Here is an 18,192-nt window from a genome sequence, read left to right on the forward strand (position 1 = left end):
TAATGAATGTTAACCACATCAGGGAATTGGTAACAGTGCTGGTTAATCATGTTACTGTAGTGGCCCATCTCACTGTTTCAGTCACTATAGATTGCTAAAATAGCCCTATATTTATTAAATAGTAAAATGTTATTTGTAGTATAAATTGTTTTCTATATAATTCACAGAATCAATGGTTGCAGGCATGGAACTCCATTTTAAAAGTCCCTCTATGAAAATGCATAATGCTCTATTACCAGGCAAGTTCTGATACCCAGAATTTATTTCAATCATTCAACACTTCAACAGCCATTATTGTTTGTGTGTGATCAGGAAATGCTGCTGAAAACATTGTAACTCAGTGGCACTATTCTTTCAGTTTAAAAAATATATTTTATTGTGTCATCCAAATTATTTGATGTTCTTATGCTGGTGTAAATTGAACCGCTGAGCTTTGGAACAAAATGCAGAACAAATGCTCCTGCACGGGTCTTCAGTTCTGTTCTTAACTTGACATTTTTATTTTCAGAAGCTGAAGCCAGAGCACTAGCCAAGGAAAGGCAGAAGAAGGACAATCATAACTTGAGTACGCTTTTCTCTATTTCCTTTTTGCTAATCAGATTACAAAATAGTTACACATGTTACATATCCAATTCAAAATATGCTTAACTTTTTTTTAAAAGTGTAAGGATTTGAGCATTTCATTTTATTCTCTCATGGCAGTGAGGTTCTTTCAAGGAGATCTACTTGACTTATCCTGGAGGCAACTTAGTAGATAACATAAGAGACCAAAAGGTCAGTTAGACCAAATGTCAGCTCTTTTCTCTCCTTACAGATGCTGCCAGACTTGCTGAGATTTTCCAGCATTTTCTTTTTTGGTTTCAGATTCCAGCACCCGCAGTAATTTGCTTTTACTTAGTAGATAACATGAATGGTGTCTGGATTAAGCATATGTCTTGCTATTTATATTGTGCATTGCCAGCCCACTGTTATGCCCCAAATCAGTCAGATTTATTGAGGTACTTTTTATGATAGCCAGACAGTCGTTATTCCAGCATTGATGGAAGTTCACCTGGCAAACCTGAGGAAATCCCATCAAAGGAATTGCTGAGGGAATTGAATTTTCCTCTGGACAATTCTTTTGTGGTGGAATCGCCTGAAAGTTTCCAGAAAAATTGGAGACCTTGAGTGGTTCTGATGGAATTAAGTAAAATAGTGACTCAAAAGTGTTAGACTATTAGGTACATAATATAATATCTGAGTAACTATTAAACAGACTTCATACATACCCAGCTCTATTTCCCCAGACCACTTACGCTTTCCAGACTTGACATTTCCAAGGCATGACAATACCACCTAGGAATCAACACCAACACCACTCCCCAAATCCCACCACATACCCTTCACCACTCACCAAGATCACCCTCAGACCTGACCTAACCCCTGCTGCCAAACTGACCAGCCATATCCCTCCCCACATTGAATGGACTCAATCCAAACTAGTCCCTATCCCAACCCACTCCTCATCTGCTGAACCCAGCCCCATTTCCATGCCAGAGCACCTCAGAACTGACACACACCCTCCTGATCCCCTGCCAGACCTGACTTCTCCAGCCCAACCCAATCTGTCTCAACACTTACTTATGCTCCCACCCACCTGGCATCCAACCTACCTGACACCCTATTCCTTGCCCATCAGACCTTTTTTCACCTGAAATGCTACCCTCTCTGCAGCTGACACCCTGCTTACCTTGGCATGATACCTACTTGGCACACTGCCTCCCTTGTCCATTTGGCACTCTAAAGTCACACTTAGCTTCTTTACATTATCTTTGACAGCAGTTGTTAAAGTGGCTGTCAGGACGTTTAACATTGCAGAATACAGCAGCTGACTGCTGTGAAAAGTAGACATGGTTTGTCTTCCACTAAAAGCTCTAGGCTACTGGGCGAACTGTCAAAATAAAAGTTTGGTTCTGCATTACCCAGGGAGCCCTAATCAGAATCTCCCCTCAGAAATGTAGAGTCCCTTTCTTTTGTAATAGCGAAGTGGTAATCTGGATGAGATTGCCAAACCCTGGAAAAACTGGCTCATTGGTTCTGAATAATTTTTTTTCTTGAACTGAGATTCTTTACTTTTTTTCTCTAAGTTGAAAGGAGGAGGAGGTTCAACATTAATGATCGTATAAAGGAACTGGGTACGTTAATCCCAAAGTCCAATGACCCGTAAGTACAGCTTCAGTTAAATTTTAGAATTTGTTTTTAGCTATTTATTGACCCTCCCCGCCCTCCCTTTGAAAATTATAAACCACTGTTTATCTTCAACATCTTGGGGATACTTTCTGTTTGAATGAAATAATTAATTTTTGGGCAGGCTGCAACTTTGCCACTAAATAACTGGGTTTTCCTTATTGATGTTTACCTTCTTGTTTGTTATAACAAATCTCCATTGAAATTTAAAGTATAGCCAATTAGAAGGTGTAAAAATACTGACAGGAAAGATAAGTGTAACACAGGTTCAACAGGATTTGATCTCTATCTTATTACCAGTGCAATTACTTTTACAATGAAGGGTGAAAGTGAAGTGAAATTTTCCAGCAAAAATCCAATGATCACCTGTTTCAATTTAGGCTGCACCAAAATAATGTTAAATAATAATAAGATCCTAAATAATATATTTACTAATATGTTTCTGCCAAAGTAACTACAGCCCATAATTTATTTTTATCTGACTCTTTACTAGTTGTAATGCTCATCAGCAACATTAGTCAACCAACAATTTATGCTTGAATTAAAAATGTGATAGATGCCATTTTAAGCGTGATCCCTTTGCTCAGCTGCAGATACTCTGCTATGCATTTTTATAGCCCTACCATCTCTAATGCTGCAAATGTCATATGAATACAGCCTTTCTGTCTTTATCTAAAGAGAATGATAAAGGCTGTGTTGTAACCATCAAATGCCAATGCCCATCTCTGTTACCAACAGCTAAAAACAGCACAGACCAAGATCAGTTAAAAAATATTTATCATTTCCTTTCCATTATTGTAAACTACAAAGTTGTGCTTACAGTGTTTTAAGTGCACACAGATTGTTTGGGCAAAAATAGGTGTTGACTGACTAATTTTCACATCCTGAAAGTGCAGTTACCTTGTTCATAATCACCATCACTTCAATGACTCAGTACTGACTGCAGCAACAAAGTAAATTGCACTTCATTAATGATAGTCAAAGTATCCAACAGATACAGCCATGATGAAAGATATCACTATTATCATTGATTTTACATCTGCTCTTCAAAATTTACCTTTGTGTTTTCTGATTATACCAAATAAGGAATATTCTAAAACAGAGTTACTTGTTCTTAAAAAAAGGAAACATGGCATCCTGTAAGAGGTCAGGAGCTCTGAGGTATAAAACTCTCTCACTTACAAATTCTAATGCCAAAATCTTAATTTATAACAATGAAACTTTGGTTGTGCCTGACCTAATAAATATGGTATGTATAAATCGAGTAAAATTTATGAATCTGGATTTTATAAGTACTTAATAGAATAGCGCAGTGAAGACAATGTGGAAGTTTCTTATCCTTCCAGTCCAGGATTTCTTGAATATTATCACCACAGGTTATGCTTTTCTTCTGCTCCTTGAGTACTATTATGTTAAACTGTGTTACTCAAAAGAACTAGGCAAGAGAAGCTGCAGGAGACTGTTCCATAAGAGACTGAATGCCAAGCTTTCATTCCTAATTCCAAGGGTTTCGTACTCTTTATTAGAAAATTATTCAAATTAACTCTCTGGTTTAAAAATGAGAGTCTTTTGGTGTCTCCAAACCTTTGTAATGAGAGGTCACATAGGTAGAACAAATGTCCTTCATTTGTTCCCTAAGGTCCAGTGTGAACAAATTGTGTGAACAAAAATAATCCTTTCAGATTCAGCGAAGTTATATAGACTACTTTACATCCCCTGATCAGTCATACAAAGTATTATAAATATTTCACCTCAACATCCCCAAAAACCGTAAATAAATGACGAACAAATGTTTCCAACAGGACATCAGGATGACTGTTCATAATATACATGGTTTGCTCTAGTGTTGAAATTAATTAATCAAGTTAACAAACTGAAACTATTCAGAAGCATTATTCTTGTTTAAAATCAGCTATCATACTCAAACTGTTGACTTCAAACATCTTGCTTATTTTTTTTATAACTGAGAAGCAAATCTGCAATTATATATTGTTTAATCAAAACCGATACAATTGCTTAAATTCTAGAGTGTGGATGTGGAAAAATGCAGCACGTCAGGCAGCTTTCGAGGAGCAGGAGAATCGGTGTTTCGGACAAAAGACCTTCAATTGCTTAAAGTCATTTTCTTTGATATTTTTAAATCATCAAAACCAAGCTTACAAGCAGCTGTTCTGTTAATTATCTTGTTCACACAAATTGAATATAGACCTGTTTTAAAACAAGGAGCTGAGGCAAATCTTAAAATGTTACTTCAAACCATTGTAGAATCCTCCAATTTGTAAATATAATCCCAGAATTTAATGAAATCATCAAAATCTTACAATCCTGATCAACGTTAGTCCGAACAATACAGTGAGAACTGTTAGAGCCTTTTATATTTCTTGCAGTCTTCCATTTTCTTAATATGTTGTACTTAATTTATTCATCAATCTTATAAAAAAGGGAGAAGAATGAGTTAACTTTGTCAAATTCTAAACTCATACCTCTGACTTTTTGCCCAGCATTCAACTAATCGAGTCATTTAAAGTCTGCGAACCTTTTTAATAGAAAGGATCTTATTTTCATTTTGTAACTTACATAAGCAGCCCATAACATTGAATCAACATGATGTTGGAAAATTTCCTCTATCTGGAACATCAATTTATTTGTAGGTCATTTCTACTTGACAGAGCTTGGGATTGTTTAATACTGTTTTCTTGCCAAAGACAGATTCTTCCCTGTAACATCAATTTCTTTGAGACGATTGTGAGATGAACCATGTTCAGTAGCATAAGAAATGAATGTAGTTGCTACATATACTTAGATGGAGGAATTTAATTGCACTCCAAGGCTGGAACGAGCTGGATGCAAGAGTTTGACCCCTTCATTCAAGCAGATAGGTCCAAAACAAATTGAAAACCAGAGAATTAATGAATTCAGGAAGCCTGCCTTTTTTTGATTAACGTAATTTATTGTATTATAATGTATAATTAACAATTAGCAAACTATTCTTATTAGAGGTGAGGACTGGGAGTAAGAGTAAACTACCTGGTCCCTTGAATTTGCTCAATGATTAGTATGATCATACCTGGTTTTCAGCATCAACATACCTTTCCTCTGCTTCCCATATGCCTCGGCTTCCTGAGAAAACAAAAGCTCTGTCTTCATCAGATTTAAGTATACTCAATGATGGGGCATCCATAACCCTCTGCGATAGGTCATTCCAAAGAGTCATAGATGTCTAAATGAAGTTGTTTCTCTTCATCCGTATCATAAATGATTAACTTATTTATTCTGAGACTGAGTATCCCTGTGATTGAGATTTCTCAGCCTTGGGGAGCAACCTCTAGGAATCTATCCCAGCAAGCCTTGTTAATTCCAGTGTAATTACCCCCTTATTCTTGGGAGTAGCTCTATTACTGATCCTTGCAACCCTGGAAGCAGTCTGGTCAGTGTTAGCTGTACCTTAAATATGGGACCCAAAACTGCAGATCACATTCCAGTTTTGGTCTCATTGTAGCATAATCTCCATATTCATTTCCTCCAATCGCTTTGTAATCCAGGCCAAGATTTTTTTATATTTCAAGAATATACTTTATTCATAAAATAAATTTGATAATCTGTACAGTTGGTCATGCCATACATACGTAAACATTTGCATACAGAGATCAGAATTTATCATTTGTATATACAGGTCTGTACGTTTATCAATCATATATCCATATATTTAGTGGAGACATCAGCAGAGCCCAAATGACTGCATGGGCCCCCTGTTCTTCTTAGGTAGGCAGACGTTACACAGTGGTCTTTCCCCACTGCGCCTTGGCGGCAGCTGCCCCAAGCTTCAGCGCGTTCCTCAACATGTAGTCCTGGACCTTGGAATGTGGCAGTCTGCTACACTCAGTCGGGGTCAACTCCTTCAGACCGCCCAGAGAGCGTTCTTCACTGAGTTGATGATCCTCCAGGCACAGTTGATGTTCGTCTTGGTGTGCGTCCCGGGGAACAGACCATAGAGCACGGAGTCCCGCGTCACGGCGCTGCTTGGGACAAACCTCGACAAACATGCCATTTGCTTTCCTAACTGTTTGATTGTTTGCTGTATTTCCCGCCTCAGGCGACTGACTGTGTAGAGTTTGCACGTTCTCCCCGTGTCTGCGTGGGTTTCCTCCGGGTGCTCCGGTTTCCTCCCACAGTCCAAAGATGTGCGGGACAGATGAATTGGCCATGCTAAATTGCCTGTTGTGTTAGATAAGGGGTAAATGTAGGGGTATGGGTGGGTTGTGCTTCGGCGGGTCGGTGTGGACCTGTTGGGCCGAAGGGCCTGTTTCCACACTGTAAGTAATCTAATCTGTATGCTAACTTTAAGTGAACTCAATAAGGAGTACAATCTCTCTGAAGCTCCTTGTTACCTCCTCACAGCTTATGTTATCACTTATGTTTGCATAACTAGCATAATGTGGCCTCTTTGACTAAGTCACTGAAATAGATTGTAAATAGTTGAGGCTGTAGCACTGATCTTGGTGGCATTGCACTTGTTACAGTCTGTCAACCTGATTGTGCATATTGTGAGGTCTGTTTGCCAAAACTCTGTCCAGCCTAATAAATTATCCGTCACTCTGTCTGTGTGTATTTCCTTTTGTATGGAACCTATTGATACCTTACGGAAATCCAAGATTAATACTTTTACATGCCTCCCTTTATCCATCCTTTATCCTACATGTTACACCCTCATTAATCTCAAATTTGTCAATTTCCTTTTCATAAACTTATGTCCACTTTATATGGTAAAACTATACTTTTCTGGATAAGACTTGCTTATTAATAGATTCCATTGTTTTTATGATAACGGATATCTGGCCAACTCTCCTCTACTTTCTTCATTTTTCTCTCCTTCCTTTCTTAATAGATGTTTAATGTTGACTAATTTCCAATCCACTGAGTCCATTCTTGAATCTAGGGAATTTGGATTAATTTTAATTAATATTGGTAATTTGTCAGTATTTTATAAAAAAGAGAAAACAAATATTTTACACCAAAGCAGTTGCTCCCACATGGCAGCCTTTGATCTATAATTTGTGATTAAGTTACGTTGATGCAATGAGATTTAAACCATATCTTAAAATATCTTTTTGGCATCATCTTACAGTTAATTTGAAACAGGTAGGGTTATGCTATGGTTACGCTTTAAGATAGTTTTGTTGTTTATTGATAGTTACTCATACCAAGCTTTTACTGTAATCTAAATTTGCCTTGAGCATCTTTTCCCTAATATTTAATCTTTTTAACAGGGACATGCGTTGGAACAAAGGCACTATTCTAAAGGCATCTGTGGATTATATTCGAAGGCTTCAAAAAGAGCAACACAGAGCAAAAGACTTTGAAACACGACAGAAGAAACTGGAACATGCCAACAGACACTTAATACTGAGGATACAGGTTCATTAAGCAAACTTAATACTTTATTCTTTTCTCCATTTATTTTTCTCTGCTTCATAGCTCAGTCAAGAAATCCCCTACTTCCCAGGCTTTTTCCAATTTTAATCAAATCAATACATTTAATATGTATTTGAATACTGAAGCATAAAATGTTTAGGCTCAGAAACTGACCATAATCCAATGAGTTTTTCTCCCCACTCTCTTAGCTGTTCCCCTTTGTCAAGATGCTTTCTAATTCTCTAAAAAGAAGTACACATGTTGTTTAATTAATTGTTTTTGTCAGATGATTGGGCATTCAGTATATACCCATTGGAAACAACTATTTTCTAATTTGTGCTGTCTCATTGCAATCTCACTAAACAGTGGAAAGAATATATCCCTAGTCATAGAGATGTACAGCATGGAAACAGACCTTTCAGTCTAACTTGTCCATGCCAAACAGCTATCCTAAAATAATCTTCAAACCCTACCTATTCATATACCTTTTAAATGTTGTAATTGAATCTGCCTCTACCACTTTCTCTGACAGTCCATTCTATACACACCACACACTCTGTGTGAAAAAGTTTCTCTTCAAATCAATTTTTAAAGTTCTCCTCTTACCTTAAACCTATGCACTCTAGTTTTGGACTCCTCAACTGCAGGGAAAAGACTTTGACTATTCACTCTATGCATGCCACTCATAATTTTATGAACCTCTACAAGGTCACTCCTCAATCATCCCAGTATGTTCAACATCTCCCTATAGCTCAAACCCTCCAATCCTGGCAACATCCTTGTAAATGTTTTCTGAACCCTTTCAAGTTTAGCAATATCTTTCCTATAGCAAGGAGACAAGAACTGAATGAAGAATTCCAAAAGTGACCGAACCAGTGTCCTGTACAGCCACAACATGACTTTCCAATTCCAATATTCAGTGCACTGACCAATAAAGGCAACCATACCAAACGCCTTCTTCACTATCCTGTCTACCTGTACTTTCACTTTCAAAGAACAATGAACCTGCCCTCTGAGGTTCCTTTACTCGGCAACACTCTCCACGACTTTACCATTGAACGTATGCATTCTGCCCTGATTTGCCCTACCAAAATGTAGCTCCTTTCATTTATATCCACTAAACTCCATCTGCCACTCCTCAGCCCATTGGCCCATCTGATCAAGGTCCTGCTGTATTCTGAGCTAACCATCTTCACTGTCCACTACACCACCAATTTGTGTCATCTGCACATTTGCTGATATTTCCTCATATATTCACATCCAAATCATTTTATAGATGAGAGAAAAAACAGTAAACACAGCACTTAATCCTGAAGCACACCATTGCTCACAGGTCTCCAGTCCAAAAAGCAGCCCTCCACCACCATGCTCTGTGTCCTACTTTCTAGCTAATTTTGTTTCTAAATGGCTCATTCTTCCTGTATTCCATTGTGATGTAACCAGTCTACCATGCATAATCTTGTTGAATGCCTTACTAAAGTCTTATTAATTTCCTTATCATAATTTTTCATAATTTTGAGGAGTTGCATTAGATCACTCTTAAACTTTCAGAAATATTGATAAATGTCCCAACTTCTCATAAATGTCTTTTCATAATTGTAAACTCTTGTAGTTGTACACCCTAATGATATTGTGCTACAACATTTCCATTGATTTTATGTCCTTTGTCTGATAAGGTGCTTGAAACTATACAATACTCCTGCCTATCTAAGATCTTGTATGTATTTGGCATTCCCCTTTGTGTTTTTAACCTATAGGTTTAGATTTGGCTTTTCCTTGTTAAGACCTTATTCAATTGCATCGTCCTAATGATGTCTGTATGAGCACCCCAAGGTTCCATTACTCCCAAGATTTTAAATCTGAATTCCTGATTTTGGCCTAATAAACATGAGCAGCCCTCCCAAAAAAGAAATTCCTGTATAACTCCAATCATCTTAATTCCAATTTAGGCATGCCTACCTTACAACCAAAAGTCACTTTGATTCTTGCTCTTCAAACACTGCCGATCCATGCAGCCGATAATTCCATGTGTTATAATTTTTGGGATGTCTTTCGAGTGTTAGTATTCACTTCCCTGCATCAGATGTTTTAGAGTTCAAGCTGCACTCCACGGAGTTGAACACACAGCTGAACTGTGTTGCAAGCTAGCACTGACCACACCACCACAAGATCATTGTCAGAAAGAATTCGTGAAGAATTTTTTATAACTAATTTTTAAAATTTCAAGGAATCTGGGAACTGTACAATTTTAAGGGGTGCATTGAGTCGGGAAAACAACTATATTTCAACAGAATCTGTGTATATTTGGACTTTGTTATTGTGTTCAACTTTCAGGAACTTGAAATGCAAGCCCGTGCACATGGATTACCACTGGTTAACCCTTCTGGCCTCTGCTCACCTGATATTACTGGACGGAACATTAAACTAGAGCCAGTAACTGATGAGTGCCACAGCGATAGCTTACAACACCACTCAGACCTTTCTCGCACTACTGCTGCTACTACGCTGAATCTGTCTGATGGAACTCTCACCTTCAATGATAACCTTGGACATGCTGGCACCTACAGTGCTCCCACAAAAATGGCTTCCAAGCTAGATGATATTCTGATGGACGATACTCTGTCACCTGGGGAAGCAACTGACCCACTCCTCTCATCTGTATCACCTGGTGCTTCAAAGACAAGCAGTCGGCGAAGTAGCATGAGTGTGGAAGATAGTGAAAATGGGTGTTAGCGCGCAAAGTGTTTTTTAAACTCTTCATCTGATACTTCATTTTTCCTTAAAGTTCTCTTTGTTTTTTTTTATTTAGCTTAAAAAGATCTTGTGTTGCAACTGTAGACCTATTTATCAGTCCAATAAAGTCAGCAGAGTTAGTAGAAATAAATGGAAGCATTGGAAAAACAGAACTGTATCTGTCTGTGGAAAGGCAGGAAACTGTTGCACTGCCAGATTAGTGGAGAAGGCAATGATGATACTCAGACAGTAGAAGACAAAAGTAGCTATTTGGGAATGTAGATGATTGATTTTACTCTGAAGTCACTTAAGGCCTTGAAGTAAACGTAGGAGAAACAAAATCAATGTACCTTTTAATTTGGGCAAATATTTTCTATTGTCTGTTTCTTAATATTTACATATGTTTTAATTCGTTTTTATGGCAAGTTTTGATTTTGCATGACCTGTACTCATTGATTTGTTTTCATGCTAGTCCTTTCAGATTTTTATTTTTTATTTGAGTAAGTAGTTGTATGAATATGCATACGCTGATGGGGACTGGCATTCAGTAGGGCAATACTTAATATTTCTTCAGGATGTTTTTAGTGGAGAATTTGTTGCAATGGACACAGACACTTGAAGTTAGGACAAGACGTTTTTAATGAAGTGTCTGCATATTTTGTATTTCTAAACCCAATCTTATTTAGACATGTTTTTAAATTAACTTTGAAACTGAGAGCATTACTTGTTCAGAAAACATGATTGTAGTACATATATCTAAAGTGATGCTTTAGGAGCTAACTTGATGTGCTATTTATTTTATTTTTAAATGGTGAGAGTAACTATTAGAAGAAAATGTGCTGTATGTAGTTGGAACTCTACCTTTTTATTATCTAATGATACCTCTTATGGTAGTAGATCTACATGTTAAGTCCCTCAGCTCTGCAGCATGCTAAAAAAAACAGCTTTCTGCTTATGAAATCATTACTTGATAATGTACTTGCTCCTGATGAAGTTATTTGGATAATCTTTCTGATTGTTTGATGATGTCTGTCAAGGTGATGGCCAGTACAGGGTATTCATTAACTGCGATCATCATAGTGAAAGAAGCAGGGGAGATAAAGTGTGTTGCATTGTGAAGTGAGCATGAGGAGGGAATTATGATGTGACACACAGTTTGTTCCATGAGTGAAAATTATTTTTAATTCACGGGGTTTTATGCCTGTAATAGGTGTAGATAATCTTACTCTTGAATAAGATAAATTGTGTGCCCTACTATGATCTCTTTCACAGTTTTACGGTTGTATATTATAATGTACGGAAATGTTCAGTGAGAATAATTATTTACCGTTGTGTTTTGTGATGTACTCCACTCACCTCTGCCACAACAGATTTATAGTGGTGATCAAGAAAAGACTAGTGTTTTGTCAAAGTAAATCAATCAACTGATCATCACAGTGATTGGAATAACCCTATTTTAACTACAACAGTGTTGTAACAGTAGAAATATGAAGCTACATCATCTACTTTGTTGTGGATCTATGCAATTTCAGTAGCTGTACTTGCATTGAACTGTGCCTAGGTAATTGTTTTACACTCATACCATTAGTTGTGTGAAAGCTGTGATGAAGTGAAGAATTTTTAAATAGGTTTTAAATTTACAATGTACTGTATGTGGCAGCGAAACATGAATTCAGAATGAAGTGCCTTAAAATCGATTGCTAAGTCTTTTGGATATGCACTGACTGAAGGGTGTAATACATGAAGGTTTGGCCTGTGTACAAGTATATATGACTTTGCTTGCTGCGTGAATTCAGAATGAGACCTTCCAGTTTCTTTGATGATATGATTCAATGTTTTATTGACATTGTGCCACTCTTCTGTGTAACTAACCTCAAGAGACTGCTTTTAAGTTTAATCTGAAGGGAATTGACTACACAGCCTTGTTCTGCCAAAATCCTGGGACAGAAGTATGCAATACTATAATGTTATGTTGAAAGCAATAATTCTTGTTAAATCTTTTCAAAACAGCAAGTGGAGAGAAAAATAGGTAAAATAATGAAAGATAAGCACAACAGCCATGCACTTACGGAGATGTGATTTGAAATAAAAGATGCACTTGATAGATGGGAGACTGTTGTTTTAGCTGTTAACAAATTATAAAACCTGTGTTTCTTGAAAAAAGTAGCTTAAAATACTGCCTTTTAATGAGCTAATTGGTACTGTAATGTGATATTCATTTGCTGCCAGATGCAGCATGCTTTGTGTGTGGTCCATTGGAATGTAAATCACAGACTTTTCAAAAATTTTTTAACCCTGGCCTTACTATCATAGACGATACACAATTATTGGTTGTGGTTGATGTATTTCATTCCATAAGGAAATCTAACTGCTTTACCATCATTACTTATTCATTGTAATGACCAGCTTTATATCTGGTTAATAAAGACACACTGTAAAATAAAGCTGGTTTTGGTCATCTCAGCTCCAGGATATCACACTTGGAGCTGTCCAGACATCTCGAGATGCTTCATTGCTAACTTCCCTCTGCCATAAAGCCAGATTCGGAATGCTTACTGATGATAAATGTTCAGTTCCAATGACACTTTCTTAGGTAAGGAAGAACTCCTTACTCACATTTAATAAGAATTGGATAATATTGCACTGATAAGTTGCAAATAGTGTTCACACGACAAAGGGTCGAGAGTGTAGTGCTGGAAAAGCACAGCAGATCAGGCAGCATCGCAGGAGCAGGACAATCGATGTTGATTCTCCTCGTCCTCGGATGCAGCCTGACATGCAGTGCTGTTCCAGCGCTACATTCTTGACTCCGATCTCCAGCATCTGCAGTCCTCACTTTCCCCTCACTTTACAAAGGTACCAGGCAATGAGCCAGCAAGAGGACCTTAGTATTTCCCTTTGCCATTGAACTTCCCGAGAATTACAACTCACAAGAAATGTAACTGAAGTAGCCATAGAAATACTGCCATCACAAGAGCAGGCAAGAAATGAGGAATTATAAGTGATGATTATTTTTCTAGCTCCAAAGAGGAGGTCTGATATCAAGGCATAAGTCAGGAATTTACTGAAATAGTTAACACTTGCCTGGTTATCCAAAGCTCCAACAATACCCTAGTAACCTAATTGTGTTCAGGACAAAGCAGCCCACATCCACCACCTTAAAATTCACTCCTTACCAACAGAGTGATGTGTCACCTGAGTTATCATTGATATTATCTGTGAGACGCACTGCAACAGTTCCCAAGAGTCCTTTGAGAGCACCTTTCAAACCCAGTCTTTAAAGTAAAATCGTCATCCTCTCACTAGACTGCAGGACTGCTCTGTGCTGCTGTTGGTTTAACCTGAGGGTCACTGTGCCTCGGGGCTTTGGGGGAGCAGAGGTTGAGAAGGAGAATCCTTTATGCTAACCTCAACCAGTGCGTGAATTGAACTCATGCTTGGAGTGTTAGTCTGCATCACAAACTAGCCAAGCTAAATCTTGATCTTTATCACCTGGAAGAACAAGGACAGAAGGCACATGGGAGCATCACCGCCAAGTTCCTTTCCAATGCATATAATATCTTGACTTTGAAAAATGTTATTCACTGTTACTGGAACAAGATCTTGGAACCCCCTCCCTGGATATCCCTAGACCATGTGAAATTAAGTGGTCCAAGAGTCATCATCTCATCACCACCATCTCACCAGTAATTAGGTGGCTAATAGATGAGCTGACCTTACTAGTTATCTTCATATCCCATAATCAAATTTTTTAAAAATATACTACATCTGACAGTTATGTATCTTCTATATATTTTGGCTTATTTTCATATTTCTGCCACAATTATTGTGCCATGCTATGGACCCTATGAATCTAAAGTAATATGCATTCAACACAACTATTTACTGGCTATCTTTCAACCTCATCATCTGAGAAATGCAAATGTGATGGTACTCAGCTTTAAGCCTCTTGGACCTAAGCCACAACAACAAAACATGTCATAAAACATTACTCAATGTTTCTGGCTCCTTGTATTTGTTTACCTCTGAGTGAACAGTCACATAACATTATGTTACCAAATTAAAACAGATCAACATTTTCCCAAAATACTATTGAATGTTTACCTGTACTTTTGTGTCATAGAGAAAGTACAGTAAGTGAAGAATGCAAACAAACCTTATTTGTTTTACAACTTTATTGCTTGTGGATTAAGAAATGAACCACTTGAATACTATTTTCCTGAGATCCCTCCATAGTGTCAGAATCCAGTGTGATAGTACAAGTGATAACTTTTGTAGAATTAATTAGAGTACTCCTATCCAGAATATCTCTCTTTACATAGTGGTTTCCACCAGGAATTAACTCTGTAGTAAGTCTAAAAATTATGAAATATGTGTTAGTTTCAAATTGCACAAAATAGGGTAAAAAGCACAGTAAATAAAGGTGTGAGTTGCCATTTATGAAGAAAAGCTTGAAAGGCTTCTTTACAGCTTCAGCACCTCTATATAGACTCCAGGTTCAGAGACGATTCTCTGAGATTCTCTGTTACATAAATTATACACAATATATTGTGACAGCATTTAATGATACTGAAACTGCAACTCCTGATTGTTACTTTTGTAAATATATTTGTAAGTACATTTGATGGAATAGTACCTGTGGTTAGTTTATAAGTTTCAGACTTTTTACTTTTTGCCAAAAAATTTACATTCTTAATGTATAGAAATGATTAATAACATAGTTACCAACATATTTAAATAAAGGGCATCAAAATATTGTCTTTCTCCTCTAGTGTTCATTTCTATTTTTGTGTGGTCAGACATTGTGATATATTAAAGACTTGCAGTTATAGGATGGACTTTTTTTCTGGTTTCTATATTTATCATTATGCGTATTAAATTTCTATTATGTGTCAGTTCAGTTTAAAATACTTGGGGTAGTGGATGAATTCACCTTGAAATCCCCAAAACACCCAAAAAAAATCAACACCAAAGGTGACAATGAGAGAAAAGTTGCTCAGGGTTGAATGGAAAGAATCTCTCAGACTTTGTTGCTCTTAGCACAAGCATTTGCTGCTGATAACCTCACTTGTGAGTGAAAGTATCAGAGAAACAAGCTACAAATGACTGAAAGGCAAGCAGGATAATTAGAAAGGAAAGACAGTGAGTGAGAATGTAAAGGAGTAAGTGAATAAATTGGGGAAACCTTTTGCTGCATTTGTTGGCCGGGTGTGAAGGTGGAATAACATTTGCTTGCAAGCCACTTGTTATGGAACCAAGGTAGGGAGGTGTCGGGGGTGGTGGTGAAGGGGGAGGGTGTGGGCGTGTGTCAGGTGAGACCTTATGCTAACGAACCAAGGGTAGGAAGCTGTCAGGAGTTTAGTCTCCCAGGCCTGATGAGAATGGGTGTGTGCTTTGGAGGTTGGATGCACTGAAAGAGGGTCAAAGTATTCTCGAGAAGACTCGAAGAGGTGTGAGTGGGGGAAAGAAGGAGACGGAGAAGGAGGCAGGGTAAAAGGAAACTGTAAGGGTGGGGGAAAGGGCGACTGCCGCAGAAGGAGAACAATTTTGAAGCTAATCCTGAAACAGTACTCGGCTAAGTGGAAGCTAGGAATATTTCAAATGACTTTGCTAATGAATTCTTTATAAATGTATGTGGAATCTCTCGCTAAAAGCTGCCTATGTTCAGAAGCTACAATATTGCAATAGATGTGATGGATGCTTTTGTAAAGAATCTTGTCAGTTATTAAATCACAGTTAGAGATTGAAATCTGAGATACAATAAAATAGCTGTCTGCTGAAAATATTTCAGTTTTGTGCATATGTGTAAGAAATTAACTAATTGGTATGAGTAGTGACCTCACAATATGTGGACATTGTGTTTAGGTTGATGACATTTTGTATGGTAGAAGTGTATCAGTTAGTTTGTGGGGAAAAACTTTTGTCGCTAACCTATTCTGACGTGCACGAATTTAAATACTATGATGTTAAAGTTTTAGTGCTTTCCTTGTTAGTTGCGGCATTAAGATTAATAGAAGGTTAACAATTATTGAGAATACTCATTCTTCTAATTCCGTTTCTATGTGAGTGTAACCCATAATTTAATAGAAATGCAGAAGGTAGTCTTTGTATTTGACTGCATCACTTAATAAATGAGTTCATCAAAATGAAAAGTAGCCCCTGAAAACTAAAGGTAATCTTGGAGAAAGATGAGCCCTTGAGGGGAAAAAAAAGTTTGAGCTATTTGCCATCATCCCTGACCAAATCAAAATGAGGTTGCGTTGACTGTACAGAGTAGATTCCCCCCCTCCGCCCAAAATAAGAGATTCCCTGAAAAAACTGAGTTTTCAGATTAAATTCACAACCATCTAAATCCAAAATCCCTTGTGAAATAAAATGGAATAAATTCACTTTGAGTTGTGTTGGTTTATTTTGCATGACAAATTATCTTTTGCAAACCCAATGATGGGATCCTTCAATTGGAACAAATTTCCAATATCCAGTAGGTATAATCACCTTGATATGGTAAATGAAGGAGATTCCACAGGACCGTTTTCTAATTAATTTAGGAATGCTTATCTGTGTTGAGCCAGCTACAAGGTAGTTCCAACTGAGCTTCTGGCATACTGCTTTCTTAAGTCATTCTGGCAACTGGACTGGAGTCCTGAATAGAATTTAAGATGCTAATTATTTTACGCATTTGTGCTTTTAGGAGAAAATATTAGAGTACCTGCCTTTTCAAAATAATTGTGTTCCCACTGTGACATTCTGATGAGGAAAGTTTTCATATTTGTTTAGAATTGATATCAATGAATGAGTACGTATGCATACAACACACAAATATTGCTCCTAATTAAGATTTGCTCACAATGAACTCAGAGGACTGAAAGAAAATTCAATTTTATGATAAGCAAAATAGTTTATCAGCTGAAGGGAAATTTCATGATCTGTCACAAATGTACAGAATAAACCAAACTATTGTGGTTCTTTGAATAATTGAAGAGGAAACTGAAAAGCCATACAATCAAAGAGATGATCAGTAGCTCTAGCCATTAGGCTTCTCTTTCTTTAATGGCTTTCATAACACCTCAAACAATGCCCAAACCACAATCACCTAGCACATGAACATCATATTTGCAGATAGCCTAATATGACAGGTTACCATTCCTTTAACCTAATAATGGAAATCTTACAATTTCTTTGAAAGGTATGCAGAATCTAATTGTTTTTGAGAATGTTTACAGAGGATGTTTAAAAGTTCACGTCAATTCCAATATCATATTCTTCAATAATGTGAGGTTTTGGACTTTGTGACCTAGTAACCCTTGACTAGGAAGCAATAACAATAGAAATGAAGTTGCTGAAGAGGTGATACGACTAGCAAGCTTGAAGGAGGGCTGCAAATGCAAGAGAGAGGTACAAGCAGAGGAGCTGGAGGATAAAAGCAATCTGAACACAGATGCAGACATAAAGGGAAAGCAGAGACTAGAAGAGGAACACAGAGAATTTCTTGTGACAGGAAGAAAAAAATCTTTCTTTCCAGGAGAGGTCATTCTTCTGTTTGATGTAGAGATAGACGGGAATTCTTGGAGTTGTACTGTTCAAGGCTGGCTGCAGGTGTCTAATATTGAGAATGCAGTACAAAATGCTTCAGAACAGATGAAAAAAAGATACACAATCAGAACAGCCATGACCAGAGGGAAACAGCGTTAGTAGAAGTGACTTGCTGACAATAATCAAACCTTTGAAAATGAAAAGTGAAAGCTGTTGCTGGATATAGCTCATGACCTACCTTGTGTGAATAAAGAACGGTAGCTTACAAAATTATGATGCTACATAATG

The 18,192-nt window shown here is 37.4% G+C and overlaps 1 protein-coding gene across 2 annotated transcripts in view; it reads left to right on the forward strand.

Moving 5' to 3' along the window:
- Window positions 1-15,030, forward strand: part of LOC132822374 (microphthalmia-associated transcription factor-like) — a 276,393-nt gene extending 261,363 nt beyond the window's left edge. For both annotated transcript variants that reach the window (XM_060835695.1, XM_060835696.1), the window contains exons 7-11: window positions 168-239; window positions 509-565; window positions 2,127-2,202; window positions 7,494-7,641; window positions 9,973-15,030. In XM_060835695.1, the coding sequence (XP_060691678.1) occupies window positions 168-239; window positions 509-565; window positions 2,127-2,202; window positions 7,494-7,641; window positions 9,973-10,371 (752 nt within the window). In that variant the 3' untranslated portion in view covers window positions 10,372-15,030. The remainder of the gene's footprint in view (window positions 1-167; window positions 240-508; window positions 566-2,126; window positions 2,203-7,493; window positions 7,642-9,972) is intronic.
- The last annotated feature ends 3,162 nt before the right edge of the window (window positions 15,031-18,192 follow it).

The sequence above is a fragment of the Hemiscyllium ocellatum genome, chromosome 14, assembly GCF_020745735.1.
Source record: "Hemiscyllium ocellatum isolate sHemOce1 chromosome 14, sHemOce1.pat.X.cur, whole genome shotgun sequence".
NCBI lineage: Eukaryota > Metazoa > Chordata > Chondrichthyes > Orectolobiformes > Hemiscylliidae > Hemiscyllium > Hemiscyllium ocellatum.